At 41.7% G+C, this 19,912-nt stretch overlaps 1 protein-coding gene across 1 annotated transcript in view; it reads left to right on the top strand.

Annotated features, from left to right (window-relative positions):
• The window catches only part of KBTBD12 (kelch repeat and BTB domain containing 12), a 30,320-nt gene extending 12,940 nt beyond the window's left edge, over nucleotides 1–17,380 (top strand). Inside the window, exons 4-5 of the mRNA XM_064432710.1 lie at nucleotides 2,797–2,994; nucleotides 14,810–17,380. Coding sequence (XP_064288780.1) covers nucleotides 2,797–2,994; nucleotides 14,810–14,979 — 368 coding nt within the window. The 3' untranslated portion in view covers nucleotides 14,980–17,380. The remainder of the gene's footprint in view (nucleotides 1–2,796; nucleotides 2,995–14,809) is intronic.
• The last annotated feature ends 2,532 nt before the right edge of the window (nucleotides 17,381–19,912 follow it).

Below are 19,912 nucleotides of genomic sequence, written 5' to 3'. Positions count from 1 at the left end.
GCTGTGCAGGGTTTAAATAAAATGGAAATGTTTTGTACATTCAGGACTGTCTCTGATAAAGACAGGATTAAAAGGGGTTAAATATAATTTGCTTAAATCACCTAATGAAGGTTTCATAAATGCTTGAAAACCTGTAGTAGCTCTGAAATTTTTGAAAAGATGCACCAATAGGTCCTGGAAAACTAATTTTCTAATAACTGTACAGGAAAAATGTTTAGTGGTGGATCCCCTGGACTGGCAGCTGAATGCCTTCATTAATAGGTAATGGTTGTGAGGGTTTTTTTTTTTTTTGCATAAAGTCACTGACTGCTTTGTCAGTTTTATACCTGATTATTTGTGTTCTTTCTGAAGTTACCTTGCTCACAGTTGCTCTATTTAGAAAATGACAATAAAAACACAGTAAGAAATAAACAGCTATTATGCTTCTAGAGAAGTTCAGAGCCATTTTGTTCACCTCCCCTCCCTGCTTGAAATAATAAGGCAATCAGCTGAGTTATTGGTTTCTGCCATGCTGCATGCATTCCCTAACTGGTACCATTTATTCCTCTGATGGAACAAGAACCTCTCTCATTTTTCACACGAAGACTTTTCTTTTGGGTGAGTGCATATTCTTCAGTGGGGTACAGTAACAACTGGGCTAATTTAAAAATATCTAACTTGACAACCAGCAGCCATCTGTCTTTGGCACCACAAAGATGTATTTTGAAAGGGTCAGTTTAGTCTGTGTGGAGTTTTAATATTATTGGTTCCCAGTTAAAACTGCCCTGAGAATCTCTCTGCATTACACTGCAGTCTGTGGACTGTACATAAACTGGTGGCAAATTGTTTTCATGCTGTATTCTAGGAATCTGCCAATGGAAGCTGTACAATCAGAAACCATATGAGAAGCAACCAATTAAATAGCCTTATCAGTTAAAAAAAAATTGATTAGCTCTTAGAATTTTTCTTAATAAATTTAGGGGAATATTGTCCTGTCCTAAGAGTGGCACCTCTTTAGTGAGGCAATAAGGAGTAGTGGAAAAGTCTGCACAGGAGAGGATAATGGCATAAAGAACAATACAGAAAGTAAAAGTCTGAATTCTGAAAAACCCCAAGGAATAACTCAGTGAGACTCCATCATGAGAGGCTCAGCAGGATGATGCTTCCCTTTTTGACAAGGAAATGATTAGCAAAATCCCATGACCACAGTTAATCTCTGCCTCAGCTCTCTTAGGTGAATCAAGCCTCAGAGGAGGAGCCCATCAGAGCAAATGCTGCTTTAATTGAGGGTGTTAATGCTGAACACATTGCAATGCCAGCCTCGTGTGAGCACGCACTAAGGGGTATCCAGTACAAACTGCAAGGACCTTGCTGGTGGGTATTCGGACAAGTAAAGGTTCCCTGTGCTGGAAAAGGAGAGGAAAACCAAACTTGGTGAAGGTTTCTAATTTCAAATATTGAACAAAATAAAATACTGTTAATTTCAGCCAGAGGAAAGCTTCCTGCTGATGATAATGAACACTGCATTTTATTCTAATTTTGCTGCTCTGATTCAGGTTTGATTTTATCTTTGCCTGACTCTAAAATGAAAATCAGGAATACATTGCTAGCAAATTTGGAGCACTGCAGTCCCCATTTACAGGGAGCTTCCTTTTGCAAATACTTTTGGGGAATGCACAAAAGATTTAAAAAATAACATGGTCCATTTTAAGAGGTAGATGGAGAATAATATACAAATAAAACTTGGAGCACTATGGGCTCATTTCTCTGACAGACCAGCTTAATAGCACTAGGGGCAATATATTTTAAAAGCAGCTGAACCAGCACAGGTTGCACTTGCAGTCCTTCCCCTTTGCATATGCAAGGGCGTAATTACATGCTTACAAAGCATTTTGGATTTGCACAATGGAGCCCTACACGTGTATCTGGGATGCCAGGCTCCATGGGGAAATGGCTTGCCTATTGCAGCCATTGGATGTTTAAAAGCAGTCCCAAACACACACATGCACAAAAGAACGCCATCAGTGCTCATTACAGGGTATTGTGTCCATTGGCACAGATGGAAAACCTGCACGGGGACGTCAGCATATTAATTCCCCAGAACCAAAGGCTGTAAATTCAAAATGTGGATTTGATCACTGGAAGGGATTTGGAAAGGCAGAGTTTGCAAAGTGCTGTCATTGTTTCCAGTGTGCATAGGGATCTCAGGTACACCTGCAAAAGGAAACTGGGATCTGTTTCAATCCTGCATACTCACTTCAAGCACCCTAGTTAACCACTCAACAGTGGGGCTTGTTGCTAACAACTCAGCTGGCTCCCCTGTCTGTTGGATGGGTTTGTTACTGGAATTTTATTTGCTTTAAGAAATAAGAGTAATGTGCCATAAGAGATAGGTATAATATTTTTCTTTTATTGAAGAAAACTAACCAACAAATGCAAATAATTGTCGGTAACATGTGAAGGTCAAATCCTACAACAGTATTTGAAAAATAAGTTTTGATCCATTGCAATTTGTCCAGCAAATAGAACAAATAATTATGACAATTTCCACCATATGGGAAGAAAACAAAACAAAATACCTTTGTGTTTTGAAGATATTCTGCTCATCCTTCCTTTGATATGAGACTTCAGAAGGGATCTTGCTTTGGTGTCTGTGGATAACGTGCTGTAGCTTCTGCTTTGTGCTCTCTCACAAACTCCTGAAGCTGCGAAGAGGAAAGAGTGGGAAATGAGAAGATGCAAACAGAAAATGCAGCCAGCAATGTATTTTACAGCAGAACGTGGGACTGCTACAATTGACCTGTGTCTCTTTTGCAGGAGGAATTGGGTGCCTTGGTTATGACAGAGGACAGACACGGAAATGTCTTGATGCAGTGGAGATTTATAACCCTGATGGAGACTTTTGGAGGGATGGACCCCCAATGCCTTCTCCCCTCCTCTCCTTACGGACAAACTCCACCAGTGCAGGCTGCGTGGAAGGGAAGCTGTACCTCTGTGGAGGATTTCATGGAGCAGGTACTAAAATGAGTCCAGCATTCTCTGTGTGGTTAAAATCAGTTCCACTGGACACACACACAGTGACCTGGTGAGTGCTCAGCCCTATCAGGTGGCACTGTCATGCCCTGGAGCCAACCTGACTCTGCCCTTTGGACTGCCAGCTCCTAATGTCAATATGAATGGGGTTCTGTTTGACTTGTGCTTTTCTCCTTAACAAAACACATATTTAAGGATGTTTCTGATCTGTTTCTGAACTTGTCCAAATTTAAACCTCAGCAGAATTATTCTGGATTTACATTTAGAGTCACAGAAATGAGGAGCTTAGTGTTTTATGGACATTAGAGAACTTGGGCATATTTGTTGAAGATTAAGGCCCTGTCCATCAGTCCTTAGCCATGTTATCTCACTCTGCCTGCTTACATACATGCTTTTTGTAATCAATGTTGAAAAAGCTAGTGTACCTAATGAGGATCCTGGGCAGGAAACTGAGATACAAAAAGACTGAAGTTCCAGATCTGGTGATTTTAAATGACCTTAGCCCCAGGGACACCTTTCTTCTTTGAAGTCTTCTTCCTTCCAACTTTGCTTAGCTTTATCTAAATCTCCTGTGCATATAACCTATTTTTTTTCATTATAAATGCAAAGGATTGCAAAACAAGCACACTTAAATGATTCTGCTACACACAGCTGCCACCCCAAATTCCTTTCTATGAGAAAGCAATGGCACAGATAGCAATAGCAGTTATCCACTGTGAATAAATATCATGTCAGCCTCACTGTTGACCAGGAGTGCTCATGTGGTATCACTGGGAGATATGTCCTTCTAATTACAGCTTCACTTGTATAACAACCTCTAAACTTAAAGCTGCTGTTCTTTTAGGGTGATGATTTTCATCAGCTAGTTCACAGCTTGCCTTCTGCTTTCATTTGCTGCTGTTTGAGGAAGCTGCTTCCTGAAAACCATTGTTTGGCATGTTCTCATGCCATCTCTGATGGAAGTTCTGTGACGTCAGAGAAATTTTGCTTATCACAAATCACTGTGTTTCCATAGCAAACCTTGTGCCATTCTAGTTGTGGTTTTTTTGTCAGCAACATTATGAAAGAGCCTAAAGTTAGTGGGTAAAAATTTCAAAAGGCTAATCATAGGAAGTGGTTGAGTCACCATCCCTGGAGGGATATAAAAGATGTGTAGATGAGGAGCTCGGGTACATGGTTTAGTGGTGGGCTTGGCAGTGCTGGGTTAATGGTTGGACTGGATGATCTTAAAGATCTTTTCCACCCTAAACAATTTGATGACTCTGTGATCATTAGCAGTGAAAAATGAAGCAATTTTTTTTTCCAGATGACTAACAGATTAATATGAGATTTTCTGACTAGTGTAACTTCAGAGCCATAAAAACACTTTCTGTACAATGCCACCACATTCTGTCACTGAGTCATGTATAAAGAGTGGTTGTTCTGGGAGAGCTGAAAGTCCTCCTGTGGATTTAAAGAAGGCTGTCTTTTGTATATTTGCATAATGCCAGCTCAATGGGGTCCTGATTCCTCCTCTACTATTGCAATCTGTATCATTATGTATAGAACTCCTCTGTACTAATAATGTTATTTTGATTGGAAAACAAGAAGTCAAAGTTAGAAAATGCCAGTTTTGCAGTTACCTGTGCAACCTGAGTTCTGGCCCCCTGCATGTGCATTCTGTACACCAGTAAAGAAGTAGTGTGTAGTTGTGCTCTTGGGCAGTTATTAACAAGGCAGCCAAAATAAGAGTCTCACTGTCAAACCAAGTGTAACCACAGTTTAGGAGTTGAGAGGCACCTGTGCCTTAAACACAGGCTTCTTAATGTGACTTTCAAGTTAGTACAGGAAAAGGGCTTTCTAAATGGTCACAACAGTAACAGCTTCAAGCTACACCATCAAGACAAGGGTGGGCAGAGGCCAGAAGCTGAAGGTGGAGATGTCACCTGGCTGGCCTCTCTCCCTGGCCACATGTCCTCTGTGTGCTGGAAAGGGCTCTTGTCTGATCTACTCTTGGAGTGAGAGAGGGTTATTACTGCACATGGGAGCTTGGAGAGGGTGACTTGACCCTGCACTTCCACAATTACAGCTGCTCAGCAGCTTCAAGGTACAGAACAGCATGTGCTTCTGCTGCTTTAGTAGAAGATAGTATTATTTTAGAATGTGTTTGTTTGGTTTTTGGTCTTTGGGCTTCTTGGCATGTCACTTTGGTTTTTGTGAGGGATGCGACCGAAAGAGGATATTCCAATTTCACAAAACATTGTAATTTATTTTCATCCAGTTGGAGTTCTTGGAACAAGCTGGAAGCACAGCTGTAGTCTTTGAGTTTTCTGCCTGCTGAATGCCAAAGTACTGCTGTGATCATTCAAGAATAAGCACAGCAAAGAAAAAAAAAAAGGAAAATAAGCCAAAATCACTGCTGCAATTGAAGCCTTAGCCTATAGGGCTGAAACTAACCCACTGCATAGTGTAGATCTGTCCCAATCTCTTCAGCCTTCACTTGCCTTTGCATTTGCTTGAACCCACTCTTGATCCAGCAGGAAGTTGACCTAGTAAAGACATTGTTGCATTTTTGACTGGTATATGTCCTGCTCTATATGCCTTCCTGCATGTGTATAGACCTAAGTGGATCATTAGAGCCCAGAGATGCTGTGGCCAAAGCTGAAAAGCAGTTGTTAACTGCTTAAAGGGCCCTATATTTGGAAGAAAGAATGATTACTGCTCACCTGCCATCTTTTCTGAGTCCCATGTGACAACTGAAGTTTTGTGATGGCAGGATTACTGTTCCATATGTGTTGCCTGTCACAAGTCCTTGTCTGCCTGAAGGGAAGACAAATGGTGCAGCCCTAACATCATCCCCAGGAGAAAAGGAAGAAAAACTGCAGCTACTCAAGAGGGAAGTCAGCTTGGCCAGATGACAGCAGCAATATGAGTCCTTCTAGAAGAGGAGTGAACTCCAAAGTGTGTTCAAGCTCCCTCTGAACTGCAAGGAGTATTTTTCAGTGTTGGTAAAGCTTGTAAGGCTTCCCCTGCTGAGGCTTGCTCAAGTTAGAAGCTTTTTCAAAGCTGGCCATGGAAGAGGAGAGGGGATTAATTCAGCTGAAGCTTAGACACTTCTCTGCAGTGCCTACACTGAGACCTTGGTAACCCTGGGCTCCCTGCAGCAGATGGAGAACCACAGACACTTCAGAGGGAGATTCTGATCCTTGGTGCTTTATATCTGCTCTGAATGAGCAGAGAGAAATTCAGAATTCAGAGGAGTTCTCCTTCTCTTAAAGCTTCATGTTTAAATCAGGATTTGAGGGATTCTAACTTGGCTTACCTAGGGCAAACACATCAGAACTTGGTGTCTGGTGTGATGGAGAAAATACCTGAGAGACCTCTGTATTGTTATCACTAGCTGATTAATGTTGTATCTTTTTACAGTCCTAAGTACCCCCAAAACACACTTCTTGTTTTAAATCTGTTTCCTCCTTAGTGAGACTTGCAAAAGTTCATCTGTTGGCCAGTTGTTTATAACAAATTAGCTCATTTTCTACTGAAACTTCTATGGTAAACAGGAGCCATTACCCTGCTTGTCTCAGCTCCAGCTCATGAAGCCTTGTCACAAATGTCATTTTCTAGCACTGTTGTAGCATTCATCAAGATAATCACATATGTTCCAATTTTTTTTCCATTGGTTTATAGTTCAGCACAGAGTGAAAACATTACCCTGAGTATGAATACTCAGCAGGGCTCAGTGTGCAACAGCCAGCCAGATTTCTGCTAAAATACTGCCACATTTCCTGCTGCAACTGTGGATTTTAAACCAGCCTTTGCAGCCCGACTGTACAGCATTCTGGTTGATGTGTTTTATTTTCTTTTCATTGAACAAAAACCTGTCAAGCTGCACAGTCTGACAGCTACTGACATCAGCCTGTGCCCAGCAGAAGCAGCCTCATTAGTGTGGCTCCCTGATGGAGGGGGAGCAGCTCTTCAGGTATGCAGGATTGCACCCTTATCCAATGCCTGCCAGATCAGGTTCCCTTCTTTTTGACTGATTCTGAGCATTAGAAATGTTTTTCTGGTGAAAGTAATGAAAGAAAAGGTGTGTGGGGACCATGTCATCTGGTGTCATTGTCACTTGCAGCCTGTATCTGGTGGCTGGGGATTGTAGCTTTGGTTTCAGGCTATAGGTGTTGGTCCAGCTGAAATCCAGAGCTGAGTTGTTGTTTTTTTGGGTTTTTTAAACTCAAAGCATCCTGGCTGTGTCAGCAGTAGTGTGGCCAGCAGGACCAGGGCAGGGATTGTCCCCTGTACTGGGCACTGCTGAGGCCACAGCTCCAATGCTGGGTTCAGTTTTGGGCTCCTCCCTACACAAAGACTTTGGGGTGCTGGAGTGTGTCCAGAGAAGGGCAGGGGAGCTGGGCAAGGGCTGGAGCACAAGTACCTTGGGACTAGCTGGGGGTGTTCAGCCTGGAGAAAAGGAGGCTCAGGGGAACCTTGTGGATCTACAGCACCTGAAAGGAGATTGTAGCCAGGTGGGGTCAGCCTCGTCTCCCAGGTGGAACAAGTGACAGGACAAGAGGAAGCAGCCCCAAGTTTCACCTGGGTAGGTTTAGATTGGATATTAGGGAAAGTTTCTTCACTAAAAGCACTGTCAAACACCGGAATGGGCTGCCTAGGTCAGTGGTGGAATCACCATCCCCGGAGGTGTTTAAAAGCCATGTAGCTGTGGCACTGAGGGACATGAGCTAGTGGCAGCTTGGCAGTGCTGAGTTAATGGTTGGAATTGGCGATCTTAGAGGGATTTTTCAGCCTAAGTGATTCTATGATGTTAATTAAAATGCCACCTTTACTGTGATACTGTCATCCATGTGACATCAGCTGATGTGCAAAGTACAGGTACAAGCACCTCAACGTAAATTATGAAATGTTTAATAGATCTGCTCTTAGCAGCACATATCCCCTAAAAGGTCTTATAATTCCATCAGGTAATGGGGCTTTTTGTGGAACTGTCTCTGAACTGGCAGTTTTGCCATCTCCCTCCTGTGTAGCTTAGAGCAGAGGAGGTTAATGTACTTCCCTAAAATATATGTTGAAAATTGCTGTAATGTCTGTAGTTTCATGTGGTACCAGAGCTGCTTAATCCAGTTTTGTTATTTACTTACTCAAATCAAGTAGAAATAAATTTTTCTTTTGAATAGAGGAAGGGAGAAGGGAAGAAATATCTATGAAATGGACATGCAAGGATATAAATTATTTTGTGCTTGCAACTGTTACCCAGGATAGGTGACAGTGATACAGTCCTACTACCTGTGTTAATTTTGATTCTTAAAAACAAAACAAAAACTTACAATGGGTTAATTTTCTAATCTATTCTTCCTCATTTACATAATCTGCAATCCATGCATTGGAATAGAAGCAGCTCTGTTTGCAGCAGTGCAGAACTGTGTAGTAATTATTATATTCCAGCTGAGCTAATGAGTTTTTATCTCCACACTGCCCAAGCCTAACAGCAGACTAACTTAATAGTTATTTATTTTGAATAATCTCCCGTGGAAGCTGTTCCCCTTAGTCTCCTCCATTATGTGATTTAGATGGAGAATCATTCTAGTGCTTGTTTTTTATTATAGTGGTTATGGAACATTACTGGAATTAAATATAGACATATTAAGGAGTCTGGCACAGTAAATACTGCACTTGTGAAGCTTGGGGGTTGAGAGATTGGAACAAAACCTGGTTCTCCAGCACCTTCCCATGTTCCCAGCTAAATAAAGCAGAGGTTCAAACCCCGGGCTGCTTATCTGCAGCACTGTTTGTTTCCCTCTGTTAAAATTTAGTGTGCACAGATGAATAATTAAAGTTCTTCTGCCCACAGTTGTTGCCATTTGAATAAATATTCCCACCAAAGGAAGGGATTCAGGGCCCTTGTATTTCACTCAGCTCAGGGCTGCAGGCACTGCCATGGCTCTGCAGCTCATAAGACACATTCACCCCAAAAAATGCAGCTTGACCTTTCACCAAATTCTCCCCCAGCACCAGCACGAGCTGCTGGCAGAGGGAGAGACCTCTGCAAATGCTGCCTGCCCAGGGAGGGCTGCTCATCTACCCTGCTCATTAGCTGGAAATGTGCTGCCATAAATGAGGCCAAATCAGGTCAGGGGAATTGCTGGGCAGCAGCACCTGCTCATTTCACATCTAAATTTGACCTTCTCACTCTCTGGAAGTGGTATGAGCTATTCAGTCCTGCTTCTTACTGAGGCTCGTTTATTGTTTATAAAGGGTTAATGAATGATTAATAGATATTTTAATGCATTTTAATTAATTGCTGAAAAGGTCAATAGGTTGTTTAGAAACATGGCTTGTAGCCATGTATGATATCTGTGTTCAAAACTGCTGTTGTGCACAGTCTAAACATGTTTTATCTTCTATAAATTATATATGAACCTATTGTAAGGCATTTAGAAACAGTATTTCAGGACAGGCTGAGCCAAACAGTTGTTACACTCATTTGCTGGTTTTACCCATATAAATTCATTTTGCATTGACTCTGTCTCTGTAACCTGTGATCCTGCTGTCACCTGATTGTGCCTGGAAGAGGCTTTGGCTGTGAAGAGCAGGCAAAATCTGGAAAGATTTTAGAAGCTTAAGGAGCTGGAAAACAGGAAAAGAGCTGAAGCAACTGAATTAGAAATGCCCTTCTGTAGACCAGCCCATTCTTTATATATATATATATATATATTTAATTTTAGTATCCATTGATTTGTGAGTGAATGGGTGGGTCATGAAACCATGGTCCTGAAGAACTGCACAGCAGATCAGGAGGAGAGAGGACCTGTCTATGAGAATGAGTATCTTACCTTACTCCATGCAGGTGCTGGGAAAACAGCAAGCTGCCACAGTGGTAAATTCCAGCCCCACCTTCCCCCAGCTTTGGGTGTGCCTGGTGGGATGCACTGCCTTGGTACTCCACACCACGAAGGCTGGCCAGCACATTAAACAGCCCAGCCAGGTTCCCTCTCCTGTGTGCTCCCTGCCCACAGGCACAGATGATGGATGGCCTTGACCTCAGGAGGGTGCTCCTGTGTCTCACTGGTGGAGTTGGGGAGCAGCTCACACACAAATGGGATTGGAGGCCACAGACTTGATGAACTTATTATTTTTCCTACTGCAAATGAGGAGCCAGGGCATCTGGTAGTAATGATTTAAATGCACTTCTATCCCATTGCAACACAAATATGAATTCCCAGGTCACCTAACTCCACCTCATGTAATTATGAAAGCAGCTATTAGTGGTGAGGAAGATAAGTAGCAGAGGCTGGTCCCATGTGTTGGAAATCGTTCTCTGGTACAGACAATGGCATGAAAAAACAGGTACAAACCAGCAGTGGAGGCTGAGCTGCTCCAAGGCAGCTCTGGGTGGCTGTTTGCTGTCAAGAACTGGGCAAACAAGGAAAGAAACACCTGAGTAAATATTTCAGGGACTGTTGAATTGGCAAGCACCTTGTGATATTTTTTCCATTACAAGAGCAGAGCAGGCAGCAGTGCAACTGCTACAGGGTTGGTGTCTGTTTAAAAAAATCTATTTACATACATAGATCTATGGCAAAAGAATGCAGAGCATATTAGGAACCCTCAAACTGGAAAGGAAAAAAGGTTGTTGTATCAGCCTGAGGACCAACATCAGGAGGAGCTCAGACAAGAGGCCTGTGTGAGGATGCCCTAGGGCACAGAGCTCAAGGACAGATGTGACACTGAGGCTTTTCCCAGCATACAAGGTGGCTCTGCTCTGGATAAAGTTGCTGAGGTGCTGCTGGCCATCTAACAGTGTGTCAGTGTGGCTCTGTCACTGACAGAAGGCAGGTGAACTTGTCCTAGAATAATTTTTTTTTTTAATCTCTGATATATTTCTGTCTTTTTTCCCTTTTTAAAAATATTTTTTTATCTCTGATATCTTTTTATCCTTTTTTTAAAATATATATATATTTTTTTATCATTACTGTGGCTTGGCATCTGCTCTCACTCTCTCCACCACTCTGCTTCCTCATTCCTGTGCTGGAGCAAACCTCCAGCTGACGTCAATGGGCTTCTGCAAGAAATAATGAAATATCAACCATAGATTTCACTCCAGTGAATGGAAATTCAGAATGATTTTCTTTTTTCGTTCAATCCTCTGGACAATGAGCAGGCTACAGCAGAGTGAATTTATTTATTTTGGCTTACAAATGTAATAGCTGTGTGGTTAGTAGTCCTGGATGAAGTATGGGTTTTCTACCTGTTAAGCATATTGCTTAATTCTTCTACATCTGCTTCCCTTTAGCTCTTCTGACTCAAAAACTAACAACTGTACCTGAATTTTCAGTTACAAATGAGAAAGAGAAAGAAAGTCCAAAAGAAGTTGTAATAAATACTATTGTCATATGGAAAGTTGTTCTTTCATTCCCAGCCTCCAAATCAGAATTGGAATGTGGTTATAAAAAACAAAAGAAAAAACCCATCAAAACACTCATAAAGAAACAAAAACCCAACAAAGCAAAAAAAACCCCAAAACCAAAAAACCCAACAACAACAAAAAACAGATGAAAAAGCAGATGAAATATTTATGTTGCCTGCAGTCATACTGTGTCTTTCCAAGAATCGTTCATCCTGATTTATGTTCAATGCTGATTCAAATGGCATGAGAAAACTTATGGCATAAAATGAAGTCTGGCCATATTTGGGGAGTGAATCACAAACCTTTCCAAGAAAAAACATGATTGTGTATCTAGAGTGCAGGCAATCACTTACTGAATATCAATATTTTTGTTCTTTTTCGTTCTGCACATTCAAAAAAAAAGAAGTGAAAAATTGTGGAAAGTGTTTTGTTTGCAGACCAGAATATAAAAGTTAATCTTAAGACTAACTTTTTTTTGACTGCTGTATTTGCATATATAAAATACAATTTTGACACTTATAAATTAAACATTTTCAGGTGCAATTCAAGGAATGAATTTATAGGCTCGCTGTTAACCTTCAGTCTGCACTTGTACATCAAGAAGGCAAAACTGTACCAAAAGAGTTTTGACTTTTTAACACACCACAATTTCTGCTGGGGATTAAGTTACACTGGGATTAATGATCCCTTTGCTGGTTTAGCCTCTTTCTTTCCCGAGTATAAATAAATCACTGTTTTACTGCTAGAAAAGTATCTGCACCAGGGTTAGGTTTGTAGAATTTAAATCCTGCGCAGAAAAACACAGTGTAGGAAAGTTTCCTAAAACTTCTCATGGTTAAACAAGAATGTGCAGAAAACCACTGCCTCATTTTGTAGAAATAAAATGAGTGAAACCCTTTTATTAGTTGAAGTGATTGTCTGGTGAGGCAGAATAATGCTGTGAGGACAGAGAGTTGTGTGGGGTGGCTTTTTAAGAAGGTAATCTCTGTGATACAGCCAATTTCATTTTGTAGGTGTCACAGGATTCTCCTGTGAGCAAAATAGGCTGCTATGATATTGCCTTTTTAAAATTGCAATTAAATAAGCAAATCGATGAAGGAGAATCAGGAATTATTTGTACCTTCAAGCTGTTTATTGGGATTAAAGCCCCAATCCAGCATTACAGCCTGTAATCAAAGGTGCTATTCTCTTTGAAAAGCACCACCTTTTCTGTTGTTGTTACCAAGAAAAATTAAGAGAAAAAATAAATTTAAAAGAAGGCTTGAGAACTGAAATTTTTCAACTCATTTCTCTTTTAAATAGAAAAGGTGCAATGTTTTTTTCTGAAGTATGACTATTTTGAGCAGTGCTTTACCTCACATGAACTTTCTCACCTCTAAAGGGTGCTGTTTAATTTCCTTTAAACAAGATAAGACTAGAGAAATTATTGCTTCCCTTGACTCTTTTTATCTCCCAAGGGTTAAGAGTTAACTAACACTCCTTGTGCTGCACAGCAGAATTTCTAGTGTGGAACAAAACCAGTCAGAATATCCCACAGAAAAGGGAAACAAGGGACATAAAGGTTGAGAGTCACCCAGGTCAGGAAAAAACACAGCAGGGCTTGTAAGGAAGGGTTGTTGAATCTGCCTTTGATGTTTTAATTATGAATTCTTTTTCTGAAGTGTTGCAATCACTCACAGAATGTCTTGGTTCCAGCATTTGATTATTTTTCCTGTGTTTGGCTCATTTTTGTCATCATCCATGCCAAAGAAAATCCAGGCATAAAAAATTATTGCATAAAAGAAATTATCTAATAAAAAGCTGCAGAGACAGGGGCCTCCCATCTCACAGCTTTGGTCTGTTTGTGTTCCTGTATTTGCCTGAGGAAAAACCTCTTCACTCTTGCAGGGTCATACAGGAGTTTGCTGGTACTGGCACGTTATTTGTTTGCTCTTTTTCAGTCATGGCTTCTCTCTTCACATGTAAATGGCTTTTTTAGCAGTTCGCTGTCTCCTGTCTTGAATGGGTGTAGCTTTCTAATGCATTATTATCCTCCTATAAAGTCCAGGTTCAATAAGCAAAACATCACAACCTGTTTTACAAAAAGGAATGGAACAAAGACTGTTCAGATGAGACTATCCTGAAATCTTACTCAAAGCTCCTGGGGAGTGAGCTTGTGGAGATCTATGAGAGTCTCAGAGGTCTGGCTTTGGACCAACAAAAATTATACCACAATAAATTGTGACACAACAGAGGGGAAATGAGAACAGGTTGTGGAAGCTGGGGCAGAAAAGCTGTGCTCTCCTCCTGTATCCAGATGAAAGAGGGCGATGGTGAATGGGTGGGTGGTGAGTGGATTCCTTAGATAAGCATGACAAAAATGTGCAGAAATGTCCACAAAACTTGTTCAACATCCACAGATCTTGTGCATGTTCAGGACCTGCCGAAAACAGAACTGTCCTGTACCCACTCAGCAAGGAAGCCATTCCTGGGAGGTGGAGTCTTGTTTCCATCTGACCTCCCCACATCCCAGAGCTCCTCCTTGCAAAAGGAGGTTCATCTGATAGCAAAGCATGTGCATGTCCTCAGCTCAAAGTAAGGAAAGTTTAGACTAAGGTTACTTGCTGTGAGAAAGCAACTTTAAGATGAAAACAAAAAGTGAGCAGAAATGAAAGATGGGTTTTGTTTTTAGGAAAGATTGGCTTTGAGTAACAATTGTTGCAGAGCTCAGGACTTTGTTAGCAAAGGAAGGGTTTGTAGTGTTGTAAGAATTTTAATATAGCACTGCTGGTTCTCTGCTTCATAGTGATTCTTTAATGTTTGGTTTTTCTTTGTAAAAAGCTTCTTGTCTGGAGATTGGCTGAGATTTAATGGCATTCTTCTAACCTGCCTGTCCATGACAAATTCCTCAGCATTTCAGAACATCTAAAGTGCATCTAGAGCCTTGGGGGCTCTTTCTGTCTTTACTTCTCCCTAAATCACAGGATGTCCCGACTGTGCACCCAAGAAAAGCCATAGTATTGGAGTGCTTCCTGCAGCCTGAGAATTGCATCTTGGCTGGGGCAAAGAAAAGAACACACTGCACACAGGCATGCTTGTGAACGAGAGGCAATACTCTGTCTCTAGAAGATGAGCATCTGACAATTGACTGCAGGATAAACTGCCACCTGCATACTTGTACAAAGATGGAGCACTTGATGCTTTTATTTCTGCAGCTGCACCTGGCACCCAGAGAGTGAGGACTGAATGCACTGTGGAGATTTCCATCTGCACTATTTAATTTGCTGTGTGTTGAGTGTTAGTACCACAGAAATTACCTTTTTATTTCCACTTTCAGAAGGCTCATGATAACAACTGCCCAAGCCTCTTTGATCCTGTTTGACTTGCCCCCTGATGCCTGCTGCTGTTGGCTTTGTTTTCCAGCTCGTCATGAGGTGATCACCAAGGAGATCCTGGAGCTGGACACGTGGGAGAACCAGTGGAACGTGGTGGCCACCAACGTCCTCATGCACGACAGTTACGACGTGTGCCTCGTGGCTCGGCTGAACCCACGGGATCTGATCCCTCCTCCTCCAGATTTAGTGAGCCAATAGAAGTTCAGGGACTCTCAGTGCTTCCAGATTCTGCAGAGACTGAAGAATTTGGGGAGACAAATGCTGCGTTGGCTCTGGATCACAGCTGGGTCCCACCGAGAGGGAAGGGCAACACATGCTTAAGGATTTAATTGCCTTTGAGCTGTGCTTCTCTGATGATGCTTAATTTGATAGTACTGGTGCTCTGGATTTGAAAGCCAAGGTTGTCCAGCCTTTGTGTGTGGCTCTACATCTTCGGTCTGGCTGTGCAAGCCCCAGAGCTGGGTGAAGCCTGGGCTGCTGGGACTCTGCCTGACAGGCACAGTGGCAGCCCAGCTCACAGCTCAGCTCACAGCAGGCACATGAGGAAAAGATCTAGCCAGGGAAATCCCTCCTTTGCTGTTCATCCCACTTGGATCTACTGAGCTACCCAGGAAGCTAAGAAATAGAATAAGTCAGCTGATGAAAAACAAGTGCCAGACTGTAATTGACTGACACAAAGGTGAAAGATAGAAAAGCCTTTGTTTGAAACAAAATCCCATTAGCCAAGGTCCATTAGCCAAGAACACCACCTCCTGCAAACACTATCTAAAGCACAGACACCACAGCCAAGACATCCTGTCTTTGCTAATAGACCTGAACCTGTGCTAGTAGGAAATTAATCCTTTGGCAGCAAATCACAAATGAGTCTTTCAGTAGGGTTGGTAGGCAGTCTCTACCAAAGACAAGAAGAATCTTAAATTTTCACAAAAATCCTGTTTATTACACAGTCTGGTATAACCAGGATCTTAGAGCTCAGTTAGGAAACTTCCCTTGAGAGGTGAATAAGGGGATGCCAGCTAAAAAGTAATAAATGAGACCAGTATTATCTGCATATCAGCATTGCAGCTACAGGGAAAGGAGAGATGTGCTAAACAATAATGTTTATATAATAGCTTTAATGGAGGCTAATAAGGCTAATTCTCTACCAGCAGAATTGGCTATAATCACAGGGAAGAGGAACAATTCAAACAGTGCTTCTGAAGGCAGTGTTAGCCTTTGCAGGGCTTGAAGAGAGTAGGTTAGAGTGAAAATTGCTATCCCATTATTCATCAGTTCTCTGGTGCCTGCCTCGCAGTGTATCTGTCACTGCCTGGGCAGTGCAGACAAGAGAACTGGAAATCTCCTGGTGCTCTTGGGCCACAGCTGGACATGGCAGCACGCTGCAATGCAGACTGCATGTCAAACATAAGACTAAACTATGATATTGTGTGAGAGTAATCATTGCCAGCAAGAAGTGGCTTTTGATAACTACAAAAGCAGCAACAAAAGTGGAACAAAAAAAAAAGAAGGCAAAGAAGTGAGGGAGTCCACCAGGTAGTTTACCCATAGTTACTTTCAGGATTTGTATTTTAGAGCATCTCAATTTTCTCTTTCAATCCTGTTTTAGACTGCAAAAATGCCAGTTTTCTTTGTTGCTTTTTTGACTGCAGTGCTCTGCTTATGGCAGAGAGAGATGGAGAGGATGATCCAAAAGCCCTTTCCCAATTTTGACTTTTGTTACTCATTAATTATTCTATAAATATCCAGTGGGAATATTAAGCTGTCATGTAAAAACTTTAAGAAGGAGAGGACTAATGTTCCCTGATAACTCTTGTAGTACACTGAGGAATACTCAGACAGGAAGGGATTTGAGGGGTAGAAATTAAGGAAAACACATAGAAAAGGAGTAAATCCATGAGCCTTACAGCTAATTGCTTGTCTCCCTTTACACTTCCCAAGCAGAAAATGTGTCACAGCCTAAACATGTACTCTTGTGTTTGCATAATGTCTCTATTATCCAGCCATCCTTTTTTCTTTCCATTGCTCATATAGGTTATCATCTGCCTAGAACAGAGTTGTGACAATCATGAAATTCAGCAGCACAAATCAGTGACCAGCTTCTAAAATCTCAGCCCCTCTGGTCATCAAGTGCAGTTGTAGGTGTAAGATCAAGAAGGCAAACTCTGCTTTAATAAATTTTTTAACAAAATCAGTAGAAAGTTCTTCCAATCAATAACCATCTAATACTGGAAATTCTTTTACTTTTGTTGTTACTGTGAAATAAAGGTAATTTTGTTTTCATTTCTCTACAAGGCTCTTAAGGCAGCTGGAAGCAATGCTCTTGAGCATCCATTAAGGGTTTCCTTGTGAAACTCCAAATTCTGCAACTGTACCTACTGATTTTGCTTTTTTTCATCTTTTTTTTTCTTTTTTTGCTTTAAGGAAGATTGTTTTAAAGGGACTTTTTTGATCTTTGGTCTCTGTTCTGTGCTCTGTTCCTTACAGTCCTTGTGGTTTAAAGCCTGGGCTAATCTACTGTATTTCACTCCCTAAAAGACAGTCTATTTGGAATATTTCAAGGGAAGAAGGGAGATATTTGCAACATTTCATTAGTAATATTTGACCATGTATGTGCAACTCAGCTGGCAAACCCCAATTAAACTTTTATTTCAGTAGTGAGCTTCTGTTTCTTTCTCACTTCATATGTTTTGCTTTTAAGACTGATATTTAATGAGCTGGATGGAAGGAAAATATATACTCTGAGAAGATCTGTCTTGATAACTGAGGAGAGTAATGACATATATTCCATATATTGGCCTTGCAATCAGTGAGCTTGAGCTGTGCTGGGCAGGGTTAAAAACCCCTTAACAGGGGTTTTTTCATGCAGCAGGGCCAAGTGACCTTCTCTCACATGCACTGAGCATCACCTTTCCTGCTGCCCACGGGCTCTGACTGCCACTGGGGACCCCCATGAGTCTGTCTCCGTTTCTGCCCAAGTCAGAATGTCTAGCACTATTTATCAAGCAGGGGAATGTTTGAGGTTTTTTTCTGGATTAAATGTCTAGAATGGGGGCAGGAACTTCTTCATTTTATGTGGGCCCCATGCAGTTCCTGGGCTGCCCTTGGGATGACTAAAATTTCCAAAGCAGTATTTGAAAGTGCAGCTTGTCTGAGGCAGGCAGAAGCAGAAAGCATGCTTGTTGAGAGGTAAAAATGTCAACCAACATCCCTCTGAGAGTATAAGAATCTGCAGCTCTGCTCTGTCCACAGGTAATCTCACATTGCTGTGAAAGTCCTTAAGAGTCTTAATTTCTTCTACGACAAAACCTGATAAAAAAAATACAGAGTATGCATTCTCCAGCCTCCACCAAGTGTGGGTTTCACTGAAATAATATTTTACTGCAGCCCCTTTCTATCTGAGCAGCAGTTAGCTTAGTGTTTCATCAAGGCTGAATTTACATCATCCATAACTCTAAAATGCAAGCCGTGCTGGGAGCTGCCAGCTGTTTGAATGGGTGGGGGGTTTATGAAGCAAAAGCATATACCACAGTTTCACTTGAGGTGCTGAAGCTCTTCGCTGGTTCCCACACATGAAGGAAAAGGTTGGAATGGTAGCTGGTCATGTGGCACACAGGGAATAAAGCAAAAAATTGAAATGCTACAAAAAGCTAATTGAAGCTCTCAATTTTTAACCCCAGTCAATGTTTTATTTTGAAATTGTCCATAGATAACTGACTTCATAAAGATCCTGCAGATTTCTCATGTCTGTTTTCGTACATGTGCCAAACAGGAAACCATCAGGCGTCTGACTGTCACCCTCACCCAGCACTGCTGGGGCTGCTTGCCTGGGTCTCAGCCCCTGCCCACAACAGGCAGACACACACATACATTTTGCATGAGTGCAGTATTGAAATTCATGGGGCAGTGTCTGTGTTGTGTTCCAGCAGACACACGTTGCCACTCAGAAAGCCTTGATTTGCCAAAAGAAACCTGCCTTGGTGCACGCAGAGCTGTCAGCTCTTCCACCAGCACTCCCAAATATGCTCCAGGTAAGAGGCTGAGGGACCATCTATACAAGAGGGTGACAACAGAGGGGGGAAGTGCTCCCAGAGTGTTACAACATGTGGTGGATCTGGCCCTGAATCCTGATCCTGTTTTTTCCCTCTGCTTGAGATGTGTACAGAGATCCATGATCCAATGTTCCAATCAGTGAAAAAAAAAAAGATGTTAGAATATATTTTTTAATATTACAATATATAAAGATCTATGATGCTTTTGTGCTGATTTGGAAGACAATGACATTCTTTTAATAAGCTGTTTACCTAGTGATTGCTGTCTTAGCTACGGGGGTGGTCCCTTTCACTGGCTGCTCTCTTAATGGATTATGTAGCTCCTCTGAAAATAAGTTTCATGAATCACAATGCTTTGAATCACCTGGTCAGAAATTCAGTTCTCATTTGCAGATGTCTGTAGCTCTCCCTACAGCTTTTCAAGGGGACTCGAGCTGCAGCTTCAAAGAAAAGCTATTTCACCCCCAGTTGTGCTCAGCTGGAACTAGTACATTTGCAATTTGCTATCATTTGATGTGTAGAGGTTGAAAGCAAAGGAAATATTTGGAAATGGCAAAAAATATACATAGAAAGTAGGCAGCAGTACACTTTCCTTCTCTCTCAGTGAATGTCTCAGTGTGTACTGCCCTGCCTGGTGTTTCCTGAGTGATTCACTCATCACCCCTGGCTGCAGCAGGCACAGGCCAGGCCAGGCTGCGTGTTGGCATTGCTGGAGGGATCCAGCATGGTGTGGAGCTGTGCCTCCTGACAGGCTGCACTGCCCTGCCTAAGGAATTACCTTCAAAACTTAAGTGTTCTACAATGTCGAATGTATTTTATATACATGTATATAACATTATTTTTAGAAATTCTTTACTGGCAGCAATAAGATTCTTCTTCTAAAAGATACCTGGCAACTCTACTTTCTGCCTAACTCACCAAAGTACTTAAGAAAAGTGTAGGTCTTTAAATAATTGGAATTATTCTGGGCTTCAAGTCAAAAAGATCCTTAAATTCCTTGATGAGCTAAGGAACAAATGGGGAAATCTTTTAGTACTTCTCTATGTCCTCTTCCTTCTCCAATTTTTTGCTGGCTGTAGTGT

Source organism: Passer domesticus, chromosome 9 (genome assembly GCF_036417665.1).
Source record: "Passer domesticus isolate bPasDom1 chromosome 9, bPasDom1.hap1, whole genome shotgun sequence".
Lineage (NCBI taxonomy): Eukaryota > Metazoa > Chordata > Aves > Passeriformes > Passeridae > Passer > Passer domesticus.
This window is presented reverse-complemented; position numbering and strand designations above follow the sequence as displayed.